Here is a 25775-nt window from a genome sequence, read left to right on the forward strand (position 1 = left end):
GCCTGTCAGTGTATTTCATTGTTGACCGCTCCTTACGGGTTCAATAAATTTTTTAAATTAAAACTACTGATATTGTTTGTGAGTGAAAAATTTAGAAAAGTGATGATTAATGTAGTCTATTTATGGCACATTAAGATGGAAATTTTTGTCAGAAAGAACTTGTTAGGCGACATTTTTAGCCTAAAGCAAGTATATAGCATAGTGAATAAAAAAAAATTATAATAATAAAAAAGTTTCTTCTCTCATGTGATACTTGTAAAAGACTGTTTTCATTTTTCCATTCTTTCTTAACACATTTACTACGATGATACCACAGAGTCAACAGTGAGTTTTTTCACTGGTGGTTGATGCCATGGAGGTGTCAAGTTCAGTTCTTTGAAATCTCTCAAAAAATATTCACTTGATAAACAAAACGAAACAGGTGTTAAACAAATAAATGAAAAAAGCATAGTCTTAACACTAGCTTGTCAACAACCCCAGAGTGTACGAGAAGTCTAGTAAAATTATAACATCCAAATTTACAAATTTAACGCTTATTCATATTAAAAGTGTATTGGTGTATTTTTGAATCTGTTGAATTCGTGTGGTTATATCTGCTTTTAGAACCAATGTATAACAGAATAATAAATAATCTTTTTTGTATTCAAAAATCGTATTAACAATCTGGACATTCTCTCGAATTTCTTGTTTGTTTAATAGGTGTTTGGAGTTGGGAATGTATAAGCCATCAGCTTCCAATTTGTCTTTTATCTGGAAAAAAATCTGTCAGTTTGTTCTCAGTCAGAAACAAAATAATTACTTAGGCAAAAGAAGTGGCATTAAAATAGACTAAAATCCCTTCTTTTTAGGATTAGTCTTTCCATGTTTTCTAATCTCTTCTCTGTCCGTAGAACGTTCCTAAAATGTTAGGCAGTATGGTTAATAATGAAAATTTTATTAAATAATTTTTTTGCGACATGTCCTAACCTTTGGTGTACTTTTACCTCTTGGCTGGCTATCTCGACTGAGCCCTGCTGAACGATGAACGATGAACGATGAACGATCAGCATTTTTCTCCTTACATAAAATACAAATAAATGAAAAGGTTTACATTGTGAATAAATGTGTGGTATTTAGCGATCGTTAATTAATGATTACTTGGAGATCGTGAGATGCGGTCTGGTGTGACGTAGGTTTAGAAAAATATTTTCTTTATCGTACTGACGTTTCGATCTTTATGGAACCCTGAAGATTAACACAATAAAAACAGAAATGTTGGAACGATAAAGAAAATGTTTTTATCAATGTAGGTCACCCCAGGCCGCATCTCACGATCTCAAAATAATCATAATTTCTAATAAATTTTAATGCAATTTATAATAAAAATAAAATAAAAATGCCAGGAAAGTAAATACGACAAAATTGGCAATATCCCTATTCGTTTTTGAACAGTTTATAATTTTATGATGTTATGCTCTGTGAATGACCAAATTTCCCTACTTATTGTAACTAAAGGTGTGAATATTATTAATAATAAAAAACTTAATGTAGTGGAAGTTTGAATGGAAATAGGAGACATAATATTTTTCGTCATAGAATCAATAAAAACAGTTTCATTGGTGATCCCATTTCCATAGCCTCCACTTGTTAGATTACGACTTGAAAATTATTAAGGACTGCTTGTGGGGTATTGCAGGAGTCAATCATGTTCAAAAATTTTGCTGGAGAATTAAACCGAATCCGACCAAATGAAGAAAAGTTGGGAGAAACAATTAAAAATGTTTCACCACTACTACAAGATTAGCAATGGAATAATTTGTTCGAAAGAATTTTGAGGCAATAGATTATTGCAGATGACTACGCTGACTTTCAAGAGACGTGTTTGACGGTTAAAAATTATTGACCGCCTTCAATTAGCTCGTAGTAGTCCGGTCATTGATTCAATCAATAATTTCAATTGCGTTGAGTGCCTGGTAGGACGTGCAATTTAAGCCTTTGCCAAAATATCCCTTGGGCCTTCCTTAAGGTCATCCATTACAAAACCAATTAATATGCAAATTGGTACGATACAATTGTATCAGCTAGTAGTCTGGTTTACCTCCAATTTTCAGACAAACCAACAACTGTTGATGAACTTTCCGCAATGTCGATTCGAAGGACTGTTATACACTGCTCGACAAAAAATTGGCGCATATTGAAATGAGGATTTTTTAAAAATTTAACAATGTTTTAGATACATTTTTTGCTTTACTCTTTTAATAATAATTGAATAACTATAATTAGACTGAAAGTATTGGTTTTGGCGCCGATTGTGAAGAAAAACCGCTTAATTCTTAATTTGATTTAAAATCCTTTGATTTTTCCTTCTTGAAGGTGGGATAATAGGTCATCTCAAAAAAACCACAACCATTGTTTATTCACTACTTACAATGGTTAAAACAATGATAACCATGTTGATCTAAAAATGTAAGAAATATTTGTTCTGTGTATAGGCGTTAACTCACCGGAGGAAGGATTAAAATAAATCCGAAACTTTGTGGATAAAAACTGGTTGTGGTTTTTTTGAGATGACCTATTATCCCACCTTCAAGTAGGAAAAATCATAAGTTAAACTGTTGAGGTCGAAATATAAGAAAACATCGTTTAAAATCTTTAATATGTAAATCATCTACAAGAGCATATAATCCTTTAAAAATACCTTTATTCACTAGTGAGCCGGTGGCACAAAACAAAACGATTACGAAAATGTTCATAATCAGCGAGCAATTAGCCCGTGCCATTGCACTCATTGAGAATGGAGGAAATCAGCGCTGAAGTTGTAGTTTGCCTAAAACGACGGTTGTCGGGAATTCAGTGGAACCAGGAGATTGCAAGGTGTACTCGGATCGGGCACCCAAGAATCAGCTGAAGACCGATTTATCAGATGTCACTCTGAGACATTGCATTTTTCCACTGCTTCTGAAACGTCTCAAAAACTTGGAACTGTGCAGGATGTAACCGTTAACGCGGAAACAGTAAGAATGATACTTCAGAAATGAGTCTATACCTCAGAAGCTCAGCAACGGATCCAGCGGTTACAAGATACCATCGTCGGGACCGCTTAGAGTTTACAAGGGACACCGAAGTTGGACAGCAACTGTAAAGAAGGATTGTTATGTTTTCAGAGCAGACAGTCCCAGTTTCCCAGTTTTCGCTCTATTCACCAGACAGACTCCTTCGATCGAGCAGCACTTCAGCTCTACAGCCAATACAACAATGCCGGGACAAAGAAGAGGGTCATTCGGAGGAGATTCACATGGACACTTTTTTAATAGACCGTCACTTAATGCAGAAATCAATGTGACAGAAATTCTTGAGGAATGTGTGGTCCCATTTGTTCCTGTTATCGGCGTGCAATTTTTGTTTATGCAAGATAACGGAAGACCAACTGTCGCCACCAGTGTTATGCAACACCTTCGAGATGTCAATGTTTACACTTTTAGAAGGCCAGCCTATATCGCTGGTTTGAACCCCATTGAGTACTTTTGGGACGAGCTGGGACGTTGGCTAAAACGAAGAAATAACCCTCCTACAACCTTAGTTGAGCTGAAAGTTACGTCAGTTCAGATGTGGGATGAAATTCCACCAGAAGTGGTTAAAGGTTTATTTCTGAACTTGCTGAGAAATTAGAGTGTGCAATAAGAGCAAGAGGAGGTAATACACTGTATTCACAAGAAAAGTGATTTTTTTTGTTTTTGAGGTATATTTTTATTTTCACAATAAACCACTTTTTTAACAAATACCTGAATTAGAAAAGATATCGCTGTTAATATTACTATTAATTAAGGTTTTTAGTTGAGATAAAAAAATCAATGGCACCAGCGGGATTCGAACCCACGATCTTCGGCTAGAAACGCCGCTGCTCTACCACTTGAGCTATCGTGACCTCGATCCACTCGGACACTAACTTCCCATCTCAACCCCACCTTTTGAATTTTCCCTCCTTTTTGCCATTTTTTTAAATCTCAATTAAGTTGAGATAGGAAGTGGTAGAGCAGCGGCGTATCTAGCCGAAGATCGTGGGTTCGAATCCCGCTCGTGCCATTGACTTTTTTATTTCAACTAAAAACCTTAATTAATTGTAATATATTAATTGGTCAAGCGGACCACGAAATTAGTGAAGTTAATATTACTGAAAAAGCACGTACATAAAAAATATGAAAATTTCAAAGTTAGCACTTTTGTTGTTGTGGGCAGTATTTTGGGTGAAATTTGTATATTATAGTGGATACTATTAATTTCATTGATTTATAGTTGAAGCATTTTGGTATTATGTTACACTAACAACTGTCATTCGGCTTGAATTTGATAAATTACACATCCGTACATAGTCCTCTGTCAATTTTCTAGAAATTAACTTCCAATTTATCGACCAGTGTTTCGTTAATCTAATTATTATAAGGAATCGAATAACCTCACCTTTTAGACAACAAATGTATGTATGTATTTTAATTGGTCCTATTGATCAAAGTATTTACTTTAATTGATTTATTATTTTTCAACTCAACCATACTTTGTATAAAAATAATAAATTTATTTCAGACAACATATATCTTTTGGGTGAAATTCGTATGCTATTGTGAACAGTATCTATTTAAATGAATTATAGTTCATATTGACACTTTCTTTGTGCGAGCATGAGCTGTTTAATTTTTATACAGTCATTTCACTTTTCTTTTTCAATTTTGGCAATTTTTCTAAGTTTTCAACTCAAATTAATTGAACAGTGCGTGTGTTTAATTATTATTAAATTTTTTAAAGTTTAATTATTATTCTCATTGAACTTATATCGGCAACATCTGATTTCCCTTCTTCCAGCTTAATCCGTGTTTGTTAACTGCCGATTGTGCCTTCTTAGTCGAGTTATCGGGCCGATTCCCATTCACCGGAATAATGAGACAGGGGAGAAAAGCAGTATCTGAAGTGTACAGCACACACAGGGCGATTGCGAGTCAGCAATATGTGTAGATCGATCATGAGGGAAATGGGCCGTAAGAACCATGACTTCGGAAGTTACGGACCACAATATGATTACATCGAGTGGAAGGAACTAACGTCGTCGTTTGAAGAGCCGCTGGACAAGGGGCTCAGGGTCTAATATAAAAGTAACCAAGATTAGTAGCAGAAACGTAGTAGGGCAGATGTTTGTGAACAGCGGAAAAAGCCGTTTCAGGTTCATCGGTAGGGTAAAGAAAAGAGATTCATTTGGAAGATTGATAATGGACGAGATTCTCCTCCACATTGAAAATCTGGCCTACTGCCTCTTTTGTACTTTCTCCTAAAGGTAAAAGTCTTCTGTTTGAATTCAGGCCTGAAAAATAAATAATGAATGTAAAAAATGACAAAAAGTTCGAGTTAAATTAACCATTCCAGGATTTATCGAAATAATTCAATTTTACATAATTAATTTGAGTTTTTCAGACGAACAACTGGTTTCTTCCTTTGTTTTCGTGTTAAATCCACCTCTGCACAATGGAGTTTATGTTTGATACGCATTTCATTTTCTCTTCTTCTTCAGAAACTGACGGGGAATGAACATATATAGAACTAAAGAAGAGTAGGTTTGTATGCTTTGGAACATCTTTTAACAAGGCATGCCATTCCGCTACATAATAAGCGACTAATATATATAATGCTCACTCCCCAGATATAGCAGTAAGGTTGCACAGTGTGGTCTTCGACTCCCGATTCCCCAATAAAGAAGGTTCAAAATCGAATACTAAGGCAATGGAGTGCAGCGCCCTGGTATGTTAGAAATAAAACACTCCTCTAGGTTCTGAATCTTACTGATGCCACGGATATATTGCTGCAGAATTATGGACCACCAGACACTTCTTTCCAACGAAAATCCGCTAATACAGCTACAACTTCCAATCTATTGTCACGTGAAATAAGTGTGTTATGCTTTTGTTATGAGTGATTATTATTGGTATTAAGTTTATTTTTCTTTTGTTTTCGCAACAGCTGATGTCATTAACCCTCGGGGTGCCGATGTTTTCGAAAAAACCCATTTTTAAGTATGTCGGATGCGATTCCTGCGGCAGTGCACTCGAACCAGGGACCTTTACTTACAGTGATGAGCACCGTGACAACGCCTAAACTAATGCGGCCACCAACGCCCCTACTGTTATATAAGATACTATATGTTAACTCAGTTAAATTATCTTTTTTAAAATCTAATTCATTTGATTGTTATTTAATTTATTATTGGTGGCTTTATTAATTATTCCTCTAGGAATTCCCATTAGGCAGATATCCCAATACAGCTATAAGTTAATTGGATAAAAAAATAAAACAGCAATATCTCACTGGCACTCCCAACACGACACGCAAGAATGGCACAATTACACAGAAGACAAACACTTTGAGCCCTGAAGATGATCTCAATAAATATCGAAACGTTGGCACGATAAAAAAATGTTTTTCTGAAACCTACATCATACCAGACCGCATCTCACGATTTCTGAATAATTATAAAAAATATATTTTGCATTGTATAAATTTACTTTTTTCCACATCCTACATGTATTTGTTAAATGTAAACGATGTTTGTAAATCCTAGGCCCTGAAGATGATCTCAATAAAGATCGAAACGTTGGCACGATAAAGAAAATGTTTTTCTGAAACCTATATCACACCAGACAGCATCTCACGATTTCTGAATAGTTAATTAGATACTTGAATGATGCTACTATTTTTGTACAACAACACATCTTGTAGTACTAAGTACAATATCTTTCATTGAATTTTTTTTAATAGAGTCGTACTTTCGGCTTAATTATCAAACTTAAACGTTTACCATATTTTGGGTATTTTTCATTGTCGTGTTTTTGTAATCGTTCAAAGAGAACCCAAAAAGTTGACATATCCAGTACTATTTTCTCAAAATCTATTTGGTCTATTACACCCATTTGTTCAAAGAAAGCGTTCTTCATTTGTCACTTCATTGTTGTATGTTAAGTAGTTTGTTAAGAATTTTTTACTAGCAATTTTTAAAAAACGGAATAATTATACCAGTGACTGATCCGTTACGGTCATACGAAATGACAGTGGATAATTAATTGTTAACATTCTAATTTTTATAACCTTATAAATTAAACGTAATTCCGTAAATAAATTTGAATTTGAGATATTAAATAAAACGTTTAAGTAGGTTTGATACGCCAAACAAAACCAAGACAATGTTTATCTTTATCAAGATACGACTTATTTGCTAAACCTGAATTGTAAATGTAATAATTGATTAAACACCACTTTTTCTACAATTAATTAATTTTGTACAATAAAGTTTTACCGACGTCTTCTAAACTTAGCGATTTAATTCACCTTCTCTGGTGTCTTTTTTTCGTTTAAAGAAAGTATTATCCTAATCATAATGTATAGCAGGGTGTTTACTCATAAAAGAAAGTGGTTCCGATTCCACCGCGACACTTCATTTTTTATGTAATGAATCTGCTTTATAAATGAAGATCAAAAAACGAAACCAAATGAGGAGTGTTTGAAAAGCGGCCCGGAGCTAAAAAGGGAAAAATTACTGATTATTGAGGATGGACAAAAGTGGGAAGAGTCAGGCGGAGGGGAACTTGGAAGAAATAGCAATTAGGGAAGAAAGAAGGCTCAACTTTTTTCCACTGTTGTAAAGCCGTGTAATGACGCTTCCATTGTGTAAATTCCTCCCTAGATCGTCTAATTTAAGAAGTTAGTCAATTTTCGAAACCACCCTCTTCAAATATTCCCATTATTTTTAGTATTATTCTGTTCAGAGTCGTAGAAATTTAAGACATTTAACATGGGAAACGAATATTGTTAACTTAAAACTCTCACAGTAGTACTAAACGTCCCATAAATATTCTGGTACTATTCACTTGATATTTCCAATTAAAACGTACAAACTCAAGGGATGTCACGAGTTGTGTACCCCAAAAACCCCTAGATACAAATTTTTGTGAAAATAAAATCTTATATTTTCGTATGTTTCGCCTTCCAGTGCCTACAAACCTTGGTTTAGCATTATAGGAATTTATACTTATTACTTTAACAACTACATCAAACGCCTTAATCTTAGTCGCTGCAAATAAATTAGGACCTGAGATATAAAATAAAAGGTTTGAGGAGGTTTTGTGGATTTCATTCTTATTTTTCTTACATATAATGGCAGAAAATCTAAACGTTATTGCCATAGGTTGCCATTTATTGCTGTAGAAATTTGCTTGTGTAAACGCTTTAAAGTGGCCTTAAAACGAATTTGAACTATTTAAACAGATTTTTGACCTATTTTACTGGCAGTGTATTTTTGTTTTTCAAATTTGGATTTAGAAACTAACTACATGGTGGATAAATTTTACTTCAGTAAAATTACTTATGATAGATAAAATAAATTCAATTTATTTTATATTATATTTATTTTACATTTTTCACTAATACACACGACAAATGAAATGGCTACGGAGAGCTTTAGTGAAGTATACTTCATTTTCAATCATTAAATTCACTAAATTCGTGGTACTAATTTTGTCGTCGAGAATTCAATCCGNAAATCTAAACTTTGTTGGGATAGGTTGAAAGAAGAAAAACCATTTCCAACAATTTTAATGAAGTTGAATTTGGATAAAATTTAGACGAGTTAAATTTTAAATGGAAGATAAAAAATCTAGTCAAAAAAATATCAATTTTTTCTTGCTGTTGAAATTTACCTATGTAAACGCTACAGGGGTCTTAAAGCGAATCCCAACATATATAAACCTCATATAATAGTTAAATTTTGTTTTGGTAAACAAATAAAAACAAAAGATGTGATTTAAAAAGTTTATTTATTTAACTTATAATGACATAATCGGGTGAAATGCTGTGGACCTTAGACACAATCCAGTGGAGTTATGAACTTTAAAGAGGACCATCGATCATCGTAGTACCAGAATTGAAGATATAATATCAAAAGTTTGAGAAGTTTTGTTCATCTAATTCTTATTTTTTCTCTTATAATGATATAAAACCGGTTTTAGTACAGTGGAAATTGGATATAATCCATAAGTTATGAAATGTTAAATCCTACAGCAAAAATCAGTGAATGTATTTGTATTTAATCATATTTGAATTTATTATTATTTATTCATATTTAAAACTGATGAATTTCTGATCACGTTTATTGTAGTTTACATTAAAATAACTACATTGTAATTAATATAACGATAAAAAATACACACATAATAAACAATAAAATACGAGAATCAGGTTTTTTGCCTTTGAGTGTACATCTAATCTCATTTAATACAATCCTGCGTAATATTTTCTTATCCTACATAGAAAGCCAAATCCACTATAAAAACCTTCAAATAAATGTACATCAAAAGCAGAAAAACATGTGTAAATTTCCTTTAAAAAAAATGTCGGCCTCTATGGCCCTTTGGCATGAATAGACGGATACTTGTCTACTATATTTGAGCTAGTATCACTCATAAAAATTTCATTCAAACGGTGATCCCACGTCAACTCCCAAACTCAAATTATACATATATCACTCATTTACGCTCACACAATTCATTCTTGATAGGATCGACCATTTCAGAGTTATGCCTTACGGATGTCAGCTAGATGAATGAGAAGGTTATGTTAAATTTGCAACCACCACGCGATTCCTAGCCAAAATTAACATGAGGTTTGTATAAGACCATCTTTTGCTCAAGTTAATCGTTTTCGAAATAAACAGGGAGGGCCTCTTGTTACAAAAAGCATACCTCACGCGTTTTCCGTCGGGTATAACTCACAAATGGTTGATCAAAATTTTTCCTTTCAGTAAAAGCGGCATAAAATAAGTTCTAGAATCGAATTGTACAATAAAAATATGAAATTATTATTTAAAATAACAAGTTAATGTTATTTCCCAGCTAGATGGGAAAGTTATGTTAAATATGTTACCACCATGCCATTCCTAGCCAAAATTAACTTGGGGTTCGTATAAGACTATTTTTTTTGCTAAAGTCAATCGTTTACGAATTAATGGGTGGAATATAGAAGTTGATGCACCTTGTATTTTGACCAAAATGTAACCGTTAGCCGTTACCCGGCTCATTCCATAGGCATGTTCATATTATAATAAAGTAATTTTATTTACGGTTATTATAATCAAATATTCGATTTCACTGTGCCACCCAGTAACATTAAAATGATTTTACTAGGCAGCCATCATATGGAAATTTACGATAACTGTAGAATCTCGGTTTGTGATATTCGTTTATTTTCAAGACTGCACAACAAGCTGACTGTCAACAATTTGCAACGCCATACTAATATCGGTGACGTTATAAAGTTACGTCTATAACTTAGATGATTCATGTGACAAATTCAATTATTGGCCACATATGTGAGTAAAAGAGAAATATGAAACAACGATATAATAATTTACCGAGGTAATTTATTGCTAATTATTTATACAATAGCAAGATGTAAAAAGAATGCCATATTACTCAGAAGATTTAAGGTTTGGATTTTATAGTCGGTCAATTGATAAAGTCAGTGATTCTATTCTGAAATAAAAGCTGATAAGGCAACAAATTAACCATGTGGCCTAATAATGCTCAGTGTTGTACTGATACATCATCTTTTATAATTCGGCAATTATAGTTCTTCAAAGAATTGCGTCTCGGGCGGTGATTCTCATCAAGCAATTTACCCAAAGCCTTTTACGAGGACCTTTCTCCTAATCGTAAGTTGGTCGGAATTTATGGATACGCACGGGCAACGGGCTCCTTTTCTTAAATTAACACCCGAGGATGTACTACGAAAAGGAGGAAAGGTCATAAAGGACCTCGCCAGCGGCATTAACAATAATGTACGCTCCTTATTCTCCACCAGATATACGAGTTTAATTTTGTGAATCTTATAGGTAAAAAAATTCTTTTGTTCCACGAGTGTTAACAATTCCAGGATTGTTCCTATAATAAATTGGCCTGTAACTTTTATCCACCAGGTTATTGTGTCTTGTTTTATTCATAGGAAAAGAAAGAGGCAAGGGAAATGGTTTCATTTGTACATTAATAAATCTGTAAACCTTTCTTATCGGGGATCTTTACGATATATAAATATATCATTTCTCACCCAGGTATCCATACGATAGCATACATCTTGATAAAAACAGAGGGGAGGATAGCTTCAATGCTTTACAATAAAGTACACCCTAAAATGAAAGAAACATCTGTATAAACTCCAGTTTCATTTGATATATTACATCAGCCTCATTGTCTAAGGGTTTTAAAGGTAAATCGTAGGTACAAATTTTTCTTTATTTTAAATTCGATAGGGTGTATGAAATAACTTCATTAACAATTAATTAAGGTTTTTACTTGAGATAAAAAAGTCAATGGCACGAGCGGATTCGAACCCACGATCTTCGGCTAGATTCGCCGCTTCTCTACCACTTGAGCTATCGTGACCTCGATCCACTCGGACACTAACTTCCTATCTCAACCCCAACTTTTGAATTTTCCCTCCTTTTTGCCATTTTTTTAAATCTCAATTAAGTTGAGATAGGAAGTGGTAGAGCAGCGGCGTATCTAGCCGAAGATCGTGGGTTCGAATCCCGCTCGTGCCATTGACTTTTTTATTTCAACTAAAAACCTTAATTAATTGTAATATATTAATTGGTCAAGCGGACCACGAAATTAGTGAATTCATTAACAATAATTATAATTGAAAAATTCTCCATGTAAATTCCTCAGGACAAATTAAAAATGTATAATTTGAAAATGCATCAACACAAGTCTTGAGGTCTTTTCTTTTTTGAAAGAAAAACCAACCTGGGACTTTATTTTTACTAAGCTGTCTTCAGATTTGGACTATTTAGAAAAAAACTTAGTCAGCTTAGAAAATTTTTATAATTTTTTGGTCATAGATTTCTCTTATACTACTTTTATTCAGTTGATTTTTTCTAATTTTAATCCAACGATGATAGCCTGATATACTTAGTACAATAACATAAACACATTAATATAAAAACAAATAAAAAAGAAAATAGTTTAAACATAATTCTTATTTTCTTGTTACATGTGTGGGAGTAACTTAAAAAATATTCTCTCGATATGTTTTTTCCTCACTGAAGATCAACATTCATAGGAAGGAGCGGCAATGAGTTCGCGGAGATAAAACCGATCCAAGCCGTTGTATCACAAGATGATTTTAATGGCCCCACTGTTTTTTTTCTCACCTGCCAATCTACTAAACACCATCCTGTCCACCTATCCGGATTATACCGTATACGAACCTGAAACCCATACTAGCCGGGAACATCTCAAGCTGATCAAAGATTGGTGCAAAAAATGCAAGATGAAATTAAATGACAGTGAATGTATCAAATCACTTTTACGTCAAAAAACTGACTTCCCTTCACCGTAAGCCAACAATATCAAAATTACCTTCATCCAAACAGTCAGTAGATTGACGTTGAATCCCCACACGAGACTTAACCGACCAGAACTGAACAAAAGACTTGGTCAATTGAGAAGGCTGCTTCGACCAAAATCAGATATGAACAACACAGAACAAAGTATTTCTTCGACTTTTTTGGCGTACTGAGCAGATCTGTCGAGCACCAAGTAGTCACACAATTGCCAACCCATGCATTCCAACCTAAAGTCCTTAGAAGAATTCTCCAAACTCTGACCACACCATCCGCAATGACTTTAACATTCCCTTCGTTCAAGACTTGATCTGTACCCGCTTCCTGAATTTCCACTTTAACCTTTCGTCTCATCCTAACATCGTGACATCCAAAGAGTTCGAACATTCTCTTCTATATCCCATTCAATCAGCAAAAATTTGTTATATGTAACAATGTATGTACAGGATAGAAATAAATATTATTAAAAAATAATGTTTTATTAGTCTGATAAATGGATAAGTTTGAATTAGGATTTTGGCCCAGCGTAACTTAATAAAATAATTTATGTCGATGATCTCTCGATGATCCCAGTTAACAACCTAATGACTCCTCTGAAATTGTACATTTTGCAATTTTGAACCTTTGTAAGAACAAGTCAAATATAATTAAAATTAAAAATTAATTAATGGGATACATTTTTTATAACTTCGGGTTAGTTTAATCCACCGATTGAATAGAGACTTTTTGACTTTTCATTGTTCACGTTAATACTATGTAAATATTCATTCAAATTATTTCTTTATTCAGTACGTACATGTTATGCGTAAGAACAGCTATCTTCAATCTATCAATTTTTGGGAATTGCTATATATGTTCCACTTTGTTTTAAAGTAATTTTTTAAAGAGAATTTGTCTTCCAATATTAACCGGAAAGAAATCAGAGGAGGCAATGAATTAATCTTGGGGGAAGGATAGCGTGACAAACAAACCTGGGGCAACGGTGGGAATCGAACCTACCACCACGGTCTATGAGCCGAGTGTGGTAACTCGGAAACTACCGCGGTCCCGTATTTATGGGTTTGATGAGCAAACCTTATATATANATGTATAAAATTCAATCTAAATGTAAAAGAGACTTTTGGCACTTCTCTAAGTAAGCATACCAAACATAAATTTCCTATTATGAATAGGAATATCCAGATCTTCCCGCTATTAATTTCTGGTAGGCTTTATCCTTTGCTTACAATTTTTCAAGTGATATTATGCTAATTTCAGTGCGGTTTTATCTTATTATGATACATAATTACATATTATCAAAATATGTAATTGATTTTTTGTCAAATTATTATAGGAAATAATTCGAGAATAAATCCGTGATTCATTGCGGTGATAGTCAATACAGTTTTCTGTGATGTTATTAAGATAATTATGATGTAATATAATAAAATAATAAAACCTGACTTGTTTCACTGATCTCATTTTGACTTAATTTTAAACGAGTTCCTCGCCCATTCCAAAACTTTGGCCTGACCGATTATTAAATTGATATTTAAATTATACATACTAAGATCGATTCGATTTGTATAATCACTTATGTGCAGTCTTTTGCTTAAAGCCATTTGTTTATTTACGATCCGACGAATAGGTTGGTGGTGAGTGAAGCGAGCAATTGTAAAATGGTTTTTCATAGGACTTCATTTCACCGAGTTGAATCCATTTTGGGCTCCCTTTGTAACTGGTTTAAGCACCCGGACGATTTGATTAACAAACATCGATAAGGTCGGCCGATCGGAATGTCTCATGTATGTTTCATGCAGCGGTAAAATGGATTTCCAAGTCCTGTAGAGCCCCTCACTTAAACCAGATTTAAAGGACCTTTGGAAATACCGAGATTTATGTTAGCCAGTAAGCATACTCAATTCCAGCTTTATTCTCAGAAAAAAATCGCGGGGTTTTTAAACGAGTTTAATTAAAATTTAATTAAATAATTTGAATACTATTTTATTTTTTAAACGAATTACAGCGTCCAAATTTGCCTCTACAAAGTAGAAGGAAAGATTAATTTTTGACTTTGAATTTAAATAATTTAAACAACAGAAGAAGAAAGAGCAGAACAGTATACAATTGAATAATTCTTATGAATTACTATTTTTACAAAACAATAAATTATTCAAATAAAGCAAAAAGAAGAAGGAAATAAGTTAATTCTACTACGTCTTTAATTATTAACTTTTATATTAACCTTTCTAAAGACGTAGTAACAATTAACTTATTTCCTTCTTCTTTTTGCTTTATTTGAATATTTTTGTGGTTTCTGGCTTTTTTAGGAAGTAAACACACCTTATATACATAGAAACTAGTAACACTTACTCCTGTGTAGTTTAAGGCTACGTTTTAGCTTTTTATTATTGACAATTATTGCAGGAAAATTACCGAAAGGTAGCCTTGTTCCAATGTTAGAACTTCGTGTTCGACACCTAATTTCCATCTTCAGGATCTTTCCCCAAATGTTGATTGAAAAGGCTTCATATTAATATTTTTAACGTATTGTAATGTTTGAAAAAGCCGTTTGCATAGAAGAGTGGGCTAGAAAGAGCCATAGAAAGAGACTCAAATACCTTGAGTCCGAAGGTGCAAGGTCAAGACAATAAGGTGGGTGTGGTAAAAAGCTTGATTGCATCCATTTTGAAAAAGTTTTGCATTTTTGTCTGGAAGTGGGCGGCAGAACTGTTGAAACTCTTAAGTAGTGAAAAAAGAATGTTAGATAAGTGAGTTATAACCGTTCCTGGAAATAGTAATACTGGGTAAATGCTTCAAAATTTGAAAACACTCAAGGCACGGTAATTTTATTATTCAATATGCTACATAGATTATAGAGATATAGTTAACTATAAAATAGAGTGGAGAAGCTAGTCTATGGTAGTACTCTTAAACCACTGATTAATTATAATCACTCTAACTCTATACACGGCAGATATAAGATCGAAAATAACCTATGGATCTGGTGGACCAAAGCTCCACAAAACGGACATACCCAAACACTAGACATCATACAAAGATTAACAAACCTATGTATCACAGGAGCAATGAGTACAAATGGACTAGAAATTCCACTAAACCTACCCCCACTGGGGAAACATTCGTAAAAGGAGAAGCTAAGTAAAGTTCACTCAGGCTTCAAAAACAATCAAATTGGATGGGTAGCAAACAATTCGGGCCCACAACCATAATTATTAAAATCAGACACTCATTCTTAGAAATGGGGAGTGACTACCCGAAAACATTCTTCCTAATCCTATAAAGTCTCAACAAACTATAAAGGAGAGGAAGAACTCAGGAGAGCATGAGATACAATGACATGGTACAAGGATGGCTCCAAAACAAAGTAAGGCCAAAATATGAGCACTCAAACTCATTACGGAAGTATACTTCGGCCTTTCAAGCAAAAATACATGCCATCAATGCTTGTGCTCCAGAAAATCTTAAAAGAGGTTACACAGGTCAAAAAATTCTCATAAGATAGCATTGCTGAGCAGCTATTAAAGCATTAGCGTGTAAAAATATCATATCAAAAGTAATCAGTGAATGCTTCCAAAATCTCCAAAACTTAGGGAAACACAACATGATGATATCTTGGGTGTCAGGTCAGAAAAGAATTTTGGGTAATGAAAAAGCAGACACACTGGCCAGAGGAAGATCTGCAAGACCATACATCGGCCCCGAACCTATAGTTATCAATAACAACAGCAAATATTGAATCCAACATTGCAGAATAGTTTCAAATAAAACAAAGGTAGAAGTGGATAAACTGTCGCCGCGCCAGACACTGTAAACTGATGCCTAAACACAACCACCACCAAGACTGGCAAACTCGTTGTAGAGGGCCAGAGTCATAGGAGTGAAGGACTATTAACCGGTCACTGGCATCTGAGAAACGTCCGGAGAGGATTGACGTTCTATTATCGCATTTTGACTTTTGTAAACACAACTCCACAATGCAACCGCGTTGACACGATCTCTTCTTCTCTTGAGTTGCAACAGTGCGCTGCTCGGGTGCTTTATTTGATGTGGCTCAAGCTTGTGATTGGTTCTGGTTTGCTATTGAAGCTCAAGAGCATCCTTCACTACACCTACTTCCTCATCCTCCGATCATACCTGACTGACCGCTCAACTGTCATGTCAGCCAAGAATCTCAGTGCTCAACGTCTCTAATCTATCCCCTCCACTAATTCTCGATTTTTTTAAGGTATCAAATTATACTTCATAATGAACTTCATATTCCTACATGAACTAATCAAAACAAATTTTTCAATTTAAAAAAAATATGTTTTAGATAGAGTGTTAGCTTAATTTTCCCAATCATTTTCCTGCAGGAAACTATTATTTTATCAGTTTTTGATATATCAAATTCATATTCATACCAAATTAGTCTTTAATTAAAATTGTCCGATATCGAGTTGTGAACGTGGTCCAATTGGGACACCATTGTGCACATATGCTGTTATGAAATGAACGATTCTCCTTATTTAATAGTTAACCAACTTCACGGACCGCCTTTCTCTTTAATGATTTAAATAGCCGGCAATGAATTATGAAACTGGGCCGTCTTAAAACGTCAATTCACTCGAATTAATTCGGCTAGAAAGAAATGATTGCTTGAAAATAATTCTCAATCTGTTTAGAATGTCGTGGATTTTTATTTTTATTAAAAAAAGGGGTATGACGATTACGCAGATGTTTTAGCTAGAATGTATTAAACAGCATATCGTGGGCGTGATTTATCAAAATTAGGAAAATAACGTTGCTCTAAAACAACAAAATATAAGTAACCCAAATGTACTTTACATCAATTACATTTTGTTTAAAATTTCAATCGCTCATACTCTCAAACAATCCAAAATAGACAACTTTCAAGGCAGAAAATTGTCAAGAAATTAAACAACAATTAAAATGGCATTTAAACAAATACCAATGGATTATCACATATGAGTCTTTTATATACATATATTTTTATGTGTCATAATAAAATAATATGTAAAATGATATTCTATGATATTAGTTAGTTCGCTAATTTCGGCTAGGGCCATTATACTTCCTGGTCTTCCTTTAAATATACTTACAAGAAATTACTAATTTAATCTAAATAAATAATTAGTTAAATGGAGAAAAAATATTTAGAAAAAAACCACTTGCAATAAGATATAAATAATTTTTTTTGTACAACAGGTTTAAACACAGAGCCGTTGTTTGAATAGACTATTACTACAATTTCTAAGCTAAATACATAAATAATTTGATAAATAAATAATTTTATTGACAATTAATTTATGAGATAGAATATAAAAACTTGCATAAACTACAAGTTTCTACGATGCCCATACAATATAGCAATCACAAAATTGATGATAAATGATAACGGTAAAAAGATTGAAGTGATCTATAGAAAGCATTACAGCGGTTTAGAACCATATAAATTACACGTAATGATTTAAACCGCAAGTAAATTAGAATTAGAGATGTAAAACACAACTTTTGACGAGTTTTTTTTTGCTTAGTCTTTATTTTTATCACGCACAATGACATCAATCTAAAAGTTGTTGATATAATCTGAAAGAATAGATACTAGCCATTCTAACATTTGCACTATTGTGGACAGTGAATAAAATCCAGAAGAGCTATAAATTTTTAAGTGGAACACACATTGGAGAAAAAATTTCCTGCGAGTAATTCAGCTTTAAAATTTTTATTTTTGCTATAAAATTGCTGTAAAAAATGGTATTTATGGGCTTTTATAGGTCCAATTTGGAAGAACGCTCGGACAGGACATTTTTTCAGCCTAGTATCACCAAAAAATTCTAATGTTCCCATTTCTATAGATTTTCGTATTTAGAAGTGTAATATTTAGTGACCATTAACTAATGATTAATTAGAGATTGCGAGATGCGGTTTGGTGTGATGTAGGTTTAGAAAAATTTTTCTTTATTGTGCCAACGTTATCGGACTACGAATTTAACTTGACCGCATTCAATCCAACATATATATATATATATATATATATATATTTAAATTTTATTCTTACCATCATCCCTTTGATAACATGGGTCTTATCTTACAAGCAGAAAAGTTTGTAACTTCAGCCCAGGGAGGAAAGGTATGAAATGAAATTCCGAGTAATATACCGGCGCCGCGCCGCGCCGGGTCGGGTATGGTTCAGGAAAAATTTATAAGATGTGTATGGCGAAATGTATTCTGGAGTACATGCTGCGGCGACTGATTGTCACCCCTTCCAAAAAAAAACCGCAACGAGTTTAATCTTAAAAAAATATTGAAGGTAAAAAAAAAGTGTGGTTACTACTAATTTTAATAAATATTAAATCTTAAACTATAAACATCGTATTACAAATAAATAGAGGACAAAAGGTTGGGTAACAACGAAATATAAACAAAGAAATAATGAAGCTTCTTGCAGCGGAAGGAAAAGAATTCATAATGATTATTAAAACTACTGCTTATATAGGAAGTAAATATTAATAATTTGAAAAAAAAATCTATTTAGCACGATTTGAAGTTGTTTAAGTGTCAGCAATCAATCGAGTATTTCTGAGTGACCAATGATTTTATATATAGTTTGCGAAAAACATCGATATGTCATCGTGTTTGTAAATAATTTAGAAATATGTTATTTTTATTAATTGCTAATTCAACGGGAGACAGAAACGATTCTGAGATTGTAAAAAACCATAGGTTTGACAAAACCATTCTCTTTTTATTTATGGGAATTATGAACCTCAAAGTTCTTGGACTATAGGCCAGTAGGCTAGAAAAGCTTTTAAGCCGTATTACTTATCATTAAGTTTTTACATATATAATTTATGTACATATCCTCACAAATAAATAATATTCTCAATGCATTGGAAATTTTCATTTTAACAATTTGTAATGTTTCATTACATGTACAATGTTGGAATAATTATGGTGCCATCATTACGGTTGGGTTTTCTTGGACAATAATAAAAAACAAATTTAGCTAAAGCCTACTTTTTTATCTGGCTTTAATTGCTAAGTAAGAATTTGGCAAACTATCTCTATTTTAAATTATATCAAATTAGCGAATTCATCAAATCAAAAATCACCACACATTATTACATTCGAAAACGAAAAACTATCCCAGTCATTAAAAACCGATTTTATTAGAATTTGTATTTCTGTATTTAAAAAGAAAATAATTCGATAAGTAATTCTAAACGACTTTTATTATACGTTATTGGAATACGATTACTTCAAGAATTCACAGCGATCATATTACATGAATATGATATTACATGCCCCGAATGGAAAATTTATTGAATGTACGCGAGACAGCAACAAATAATATCCGTTTCTTTTGTCGTATATTTAAAACCGATAGATTATTCCCTACAGCAAAAAAATTGTAATATATCTTTTTATACTAGTTGTGATTATTTGATTCCACCATTAATTATGTAAATTAAAAAAAAAAGGAATTTTGAATGCGAGCTATATCCACGGTACCCGCACTATTAACTATTTATTAACTAGATCAGGTATATTGACAGAGTGAGACGTTTCCGAATTTTGTGTAAATCACAAGAATGGTTATCAGTTATAAAGTTATAACAATGAAACGATCACACTAATCTACAGAAAGCTTTATAAACGTTTATAGAGGTTTATTGGGTTATCCCAATAAATTACAAGTTATGGCCTAGTGACATATAGCTATGGCTTGACCTAGTGAACGAGTAAATAGGTAAAAGCTTTTTAAAGAAAATAAAAAATTAATCGGATTGTTTATAACAGCTCTTAAATATGAATTTTTGTACTAAACTAAAAGTATGCTGGTGTTGGCTTCAACCAAATATTTCGACATCCGTCGCGTCCAAACTGCCTCATACAATCATACAAAACATGTTTGATGATCTATTTTATGTACTACAAAACTACACATACAGACATAAATATTCTTCCACCGTTAATCAGCACTCAACCTAGTGAAGGTAATATTGAAAATATAATGTAAGGTAACGGTTGAGATAAAAAAGTCAGTGTCACGAGCGAGATTCGAACTCACGACCTTCGGCTAAGTACGCCGCTGCTCTACCATTTGAGCCATCATGACTTCGATCCACTCGGACACTAACTTCCCCTCTCAACCCACCTTTCGAATTTTCCCTCCTTTTTGCCATTTTTCGAATCCCGCTCGTGACACTGACTTTTTTTATCTCAACCAACACCTTACATAAAGATTAATTAATTGAAAGAAGTATTTGGTCAATCGGACCACGAACTCTAATGGATTGAAAATATTTTAGCGTCATTGGAGAATCAATAGGTGCTTCTCTTTTTTGCGTATATTTCTTATCTCATTGTTGCATTAGATCTGAAAATAGTTGTAATGCTCTGCTAATTTAAAAAACAAAACAAAAAAACAAAGTCTAACACCAGGCATAGTAGAAAAACCAAATTCCCCTCAGCTAATACAGACTAAAAATAACTATTTTTTGAGTGCTATCAAAATTCTACAATAAAATGCTTTGAAGGGTGCTTAAATCGAATCCAAATTATTTTTTTTTCTAAAAGGAAGTCTTTTGACCAACTTTATTCGAACGCAACTTAGAGAACTCGAAGTCATATGCATTGTTTGAAGACATCCTTTCAGCCAGAAGATGGCACAGGTTAAAAATAATGTAAGCACTCTGGTCTCAGCCACTTGTCTCTGTTCATGACCAATAAATCTTTAGCCATTTCTAAAAACCTAACCTAAAGGCCGGAAGATGGGGCCTCTGATAAGCTTTGACAATATTTGCTTTCTACTTATTACTCTCTATTTTTTACATGGAGTTAAAACTAAAGTAAAATTAATTTGCAGCTTCTATGCCAACAAGAATAAATAAAACGAATATATTGCGAAACTCTTCTATTAAAAAAGCTTTAAATGAACTGCACAAAAAGAAATAGGGATATTTGTAAGTTATTCTTATTCCATTAATTTTAATTAAATTAACCGATATATTCTTGTTAGTTGGATAACACAAAATATAAAATATAAATCAAAACCAAACAAATGTTAATCCTCATTTTTAATAACGCATTTACTTAAGAATAGTAAACGGGAAGATTACTCATTATGTAAATAAACACCTGATTGAGAAGTTCGCAATATTATTATTTGAACGACTCATCGAGCCCCTTTTCTCATCAATCCTTTCCATAGTTCCCGCTCAATCCTAAATGAAGTTCAACATGTTTTGGCAAGGCCTTTATCAACACCAACGATTCGTAATCGTGGAAGTTGGCCTCATATCATATGTATGCCCCTTTAAGACGACCTGCAGCAACAGCCCACCACCAGCAACTCAGGAGAATATGGTGCATGAGGTTCCCGAGAACTCTTCGTCACAAGACAAGAGGATCTTTAACGTCCGCACCTGGCCTATTCGGCCTTATCGGACGTTTTTATTCTCAAGATGAGAGCTGACGCACCTCCGCATACGACGGAATGGTGTTACCGCCGCAGCATTGGTGTAGAGGCGCCCCAGCCCCTAAGGGCCAAGACAACCTCGCCCTCCGCTTGTCCACTCCGAATGGTCGGGCCCGTAAGGTGCATCGCAAAGGGCTAACAAGCCGAAATACAAAATCAGCCTGTTCTCCCGCGCACTATCTAGATAAAGAAGGCGTCTCTATCTCTCAGAGTATTGGGGCTTCCCCAGCGTAGAAACTTCCGGGACCGCCCCGGCCGCGGTTTTGTTTAAAGTGGAATTGCTAACCACACCCTAGATGAGTACCGCCTACGGTAAAAATCTCTTATCGAGCTCAGCCTGCTATGCGCATTCGAGGGACGCCATAGGCTAGGTGGTCCGATCCTTCGCTTCCGCAAGGGTACCACGCCGGTCATACGCACAACAATGCAAAGCATACTCGAGTCAGAGCAACCGATTCACTACCCGTTTCCGTTCACTTACTCACGCATTCGAGGGACTATTCAGCATAATCATCGCGTCCTCAACGCCTATACGCTGTCGTCCGGTCCACCGTCTCCCGTGAGGCCGGGGGTAATAACGCTGGCCAGACGCAAGCTTCACGAAGGTCACAAATAGAAGACAGCCTCTGTCTAAGTTCCAGTCAGGGGCGTCACCACGAATCCATTCCCAGTGTAACTAGGGCTGAATTTGGAACTTTTCAGTTACCCCGTGGTACAGATGGCCATACACCCTCCCCCGTCTATGCAGACAGGATCTGGTGCACTGACCCTCGTGTGACTGCTAAGGCACCCGCCGCCCAAGCCGACCCTAGGCCGACACGAATACAGCTTGTGCTTTAGAGAGGTTGCGACGCCCTCTGGTCCACACCTTTATTTTGTGCCCGGATACCCCCCTTGCAACCAAGGGTTGGGAGGGGCCACAGGATAGAATGAAGGAACCCAGATTGAGAAAAGGGCCGTGTATGAGAACCCGAGGTGAGCCGTTTCGGGGTCTTGAGCCTCAAACCACACTATATCACCCGTCGTCGCCGTAGTTCCACACATAGTGGGCTACGACTCCCAGGGTGGGAGAATATGGTGCAGTGAGTGCCTAGAAGAGAACACCAATTGGAACGCTGTTTTATTTACCAATGAATCGCGTTTCTGTCTGTATAGAGATAGTAGGCGCCAAAGAGTGTACCGAGAACAGGGGATGTGTACAGCTCGTTTCAGCTCTCTTCAGTACAGTTGGAGGAGGCGGTGTAATGGTCTGGGCTGGGATTTACACTAGAGGACGAACTGGACAATATATTGTTAAGGTAACCACACCGCCGTCCGTTATGCCCAAGAAATTATTGAGGAATACATCCCACAAACCAGGGATCTCATTGGCAGGGATTTTCGATTTCTGGTTGACAATGCCAGATCACATAGGGGCAGATTGTTCATCATTGTTTAGAAAATCTGGGAATATCCCATCTGCCCCCATTGTCTCCAGAACTCGACCCCATTGAGCACTGTGGGATGCGTTGGAGAGAAGGCTTATCTATCTGTATCCGCAGCCAGTGATGAAATTAGTGACAACCATATTAACAGTATGCCTAACAAGTACACAATTTAGCTAACAGATACAGTTATACACAGTATTAATTATTTAAAAAAAATATTGTGCCCACTAAACAAAAGTTTCGAGTAGCGTTTCTGTCTGCATAGTGATAGCAGGCGGCGAAGAGTCCACCGAGAACAGGGGATGCGTACTCTGCACCTTTGCAGATCTCTTAGAGGCAGAGTTTTTCATCAATGTTTAGAAAACCCGGGAATTTCCCATGTGCCCCTTCCCCCATTGTCTCCAGACGTCATCCCATTGAGCACATGTGGGATGCTTTGCAGAGAAGGCTTTTCGATCACCATTCGCAGCCAGACCTGCAAAAACTGAGTTCAGCAATGAACATCTATGGAGTGAAATTCCTTAAGAAATTATTGACAACCTTACCCAGTATACCTAGCAAGTACACAGAGGTTATAAACGGTATTAATTGTTTCAACAAAAATTTGTGTTTAATGAACATAATTGCGGAATTAAAACCTTTTATTTGTTATTTTTCAAAATTCCTTAATTAAGTTTTTCTTCAGTAAAACATAATAATTTCTAATAAATTTTAAAATTTTTAATACATTTTATAATAAAAATAAATAAAAAATGCTAGGGTGAGTAAATACGACATGAAGAAAGGACCTCATGTCCTAAAATGTAGAACGTTTTTTACGTTAGAATAAATTTTGTTACACAAATTTGTTGAATTTGTTGACTATACATGAAAGTGGCATGAATCATTGGACAGACAGAATAGTGGAACATGTGAAATACTAAGTTTTATTATTTTATGTACGCCTATCTCCATGCGTTGACCTCCAGACGTGACTGCGCCTCTCCGGACAGTTTACGGGAAAGGCGTCATTCGCCCACTTCGCCGCGGCACCCTGTACAGTTTTCCAAGGGTCGGACCCTGGTTTTGTAATTGGGCGGTTTCTCTCCTCTTCTCCATCCCTCCTTCACTCGAGCGTAACGAAGGGGGTTGGAGCTGGTGGGGGAGCTAGCCGAAGCCAGTCGACGAGTGAACTCCGTTCAGCTTGTGTCATGTGCAATGTGTGATCCGTTCCGTTCCTAAGAAAGACGTACGAGACATGAGTGTTGGTGACGGGGTGCCGCGTGGCCCCCACATAGTGATCCTATACGCAATCGGCGCTGTATCACTAACAGCTTTCGGACTCCTAGCCTACACGACAGTCGTCCTAGAACAGAGAGTCAGTAGCCTCGAGGCCGCTCTGCTGCTAGAAAAATCTTCACCGTCCGTCAGGTTCCGCAGGGACATACCTACCGACACACCTGACTGCGCTTGTCCTCCAGGTAAACAACGTCTTATATTTATTGTAAAAGTCACATGTACCATCATACAAAATACACAGTTTAAAGCGCATGTAAACGACATTATAATAAAATAATCCATATTTTTTTAGTGGATATCCAATTATTGTTCTTTTTACCTAAGGTTTTTAGTTGAGATGAAAACTTAGTCTCCCGCTCGTGACACTAGTTTTTCATCTCAACCAAAATCCTTAGAAAAAAAGAATAATTAATTGGAATTATAATAAATCCTGCCTTAGAGCTATTTAATCTACTTACAAAGTTTAGTTTAGGGAATCATAATTTTTTAAGAGACCACTCATAAACTTGCATGCACGAAAATTACGTATAAATTAAATTTTTCTTCAAAACAAATGACAGCAAGTCGATTCATCAAAATAATGTACAAATCCATAAAAAAATTTCTAAGTTATTAGACACGTATTATTTCCATTGTTACAATAGACCAATACGGGAAACGTCAAAAATTTTTCCTCCAACACAACTCTACAATTTAGAATTTTTTCCAACGTCCTTTTTTTCAAATCATACCTTTTCTCAACGATTTTTTCTATAATATTGTACACGTGCTAGTATGAAGAATATGTGTGTATATGTATATGGGTATACTAATTGAACAAAAGAAAAATCAAACTTTTTATTTCTTTCCCTTGGCATCGCCCTACTCTAAGCAGTTTGGTCATGGGTGGACTTCATTTCATGGAATGCCTTGCAGTCATAGTTAATATGTATATATTGATCATTGCATGATATTGAAATATTTGACAATAATGTATGTGTACTTCACGTTCTTTTCTACAAGTATTTTTTTAACTCAAAAGTATCGATCTGTCAAATTCTCAACAGACTTTTTTTTTAAGTAGTGCTGTTTATGGTGATGAAAAAAAATGTAATAATAAAAAATATTTTAACCTTTGGCATTGCAATAAATTCCTATTTTTCTCAGACGTTGAAATCGATAAAGTCTCGCCATGATG

General features: G+C 34.8%; 1 protein-coding gene and 2 long non-coding RNA genes across 19 annotated transcripts in view; 2 read left to right on the forward strand and 1 right to left on the reverse strand.

The window, feature by feature from the left end:
- Positions 1–673: 673 nt before the first annotated feature.
- LOC106674377 lies at positions 674–3364 on the reverse strand. Of its 2 annotated transcripts, XR_001341509.1 has the most exons (6): positions 3183–3364; positions 3026–3115; positions 2678–2961; positions 967–1056; positions 800–897; positions 674–750 (listed from the first exon to the last, which is right to left on the reverse strand). It is a non-coding gene; the product is annotated as an uncharacterized LOC106674377 (long non-coding RNA). The 2 variants fall into 2 exon arrangements; XR_002910987.1 differs by having other exon boundaries at positions 680–897.
- Positions 3365–4583: 1219 nt separating this feature from the next.
- On the forward strand, positions 4584–6167 carry LOC106674356. Of its 2 annotated transcripts, none has more exons than XR_001341503.1 (3): positions 4584–5302; positions 5440–5763; positions 5831–6167. It is a non-coding gene; the product is annotated as an uncharacterized LOC106674356 (long non-coding RNA). The 2 variants fall into 2 exon arrangements; XR_001341502.1 differs by having other exon boundaries at positions 4584–4744; positions 4837–5763; positions 5831–5914.
- Positions 6168–24466: 18299 nt separating this feature from the next.
- The window catches only part of LOC106674425 (collagen alpha chain CG42342), a 384421-nt gene continuing 383112 nt past the window's right edge, over positions 24467–25775 (forward strand). For 13 of the 15 annotated variants that reach the window (XR_001341519.2, XR_001341518.2, XR_001341520.2 and 10 more), the window contains exon 1: positions 24468–24780. Coding sequence is in view for 12 of the 15 variants with exons in the window: in XM_014407128.2 (XP_014262614.1) it covers positions 24558–24780 (223 nt within the window). In the remaining 3 variants the exon portion in view is untranslated. Of the gene's footprint in view, positions 24781–25775 lie in introns of all 15 variants that reach the window. The other 2 variants (XM_014407137.2, XM_014407136.2) reach the window with 1 other exon arrangement.

This window comes from Cimex lectularius, unplaced genomic scaffold, assembly GCF_000648675.2.
Source record: "Cimex lectularius strain Harlan isolate CLEC.00 unplaced genomic scaffold, Clec_2.1 scaffold65, whole genome shotgun sequence".
NCBI classification, from domain to species: Eukaryota; Metazoa; Arthropoda; class Insecta; order Hemiptera; family Cimicidae; genus Cimex; species Cimex lectularius.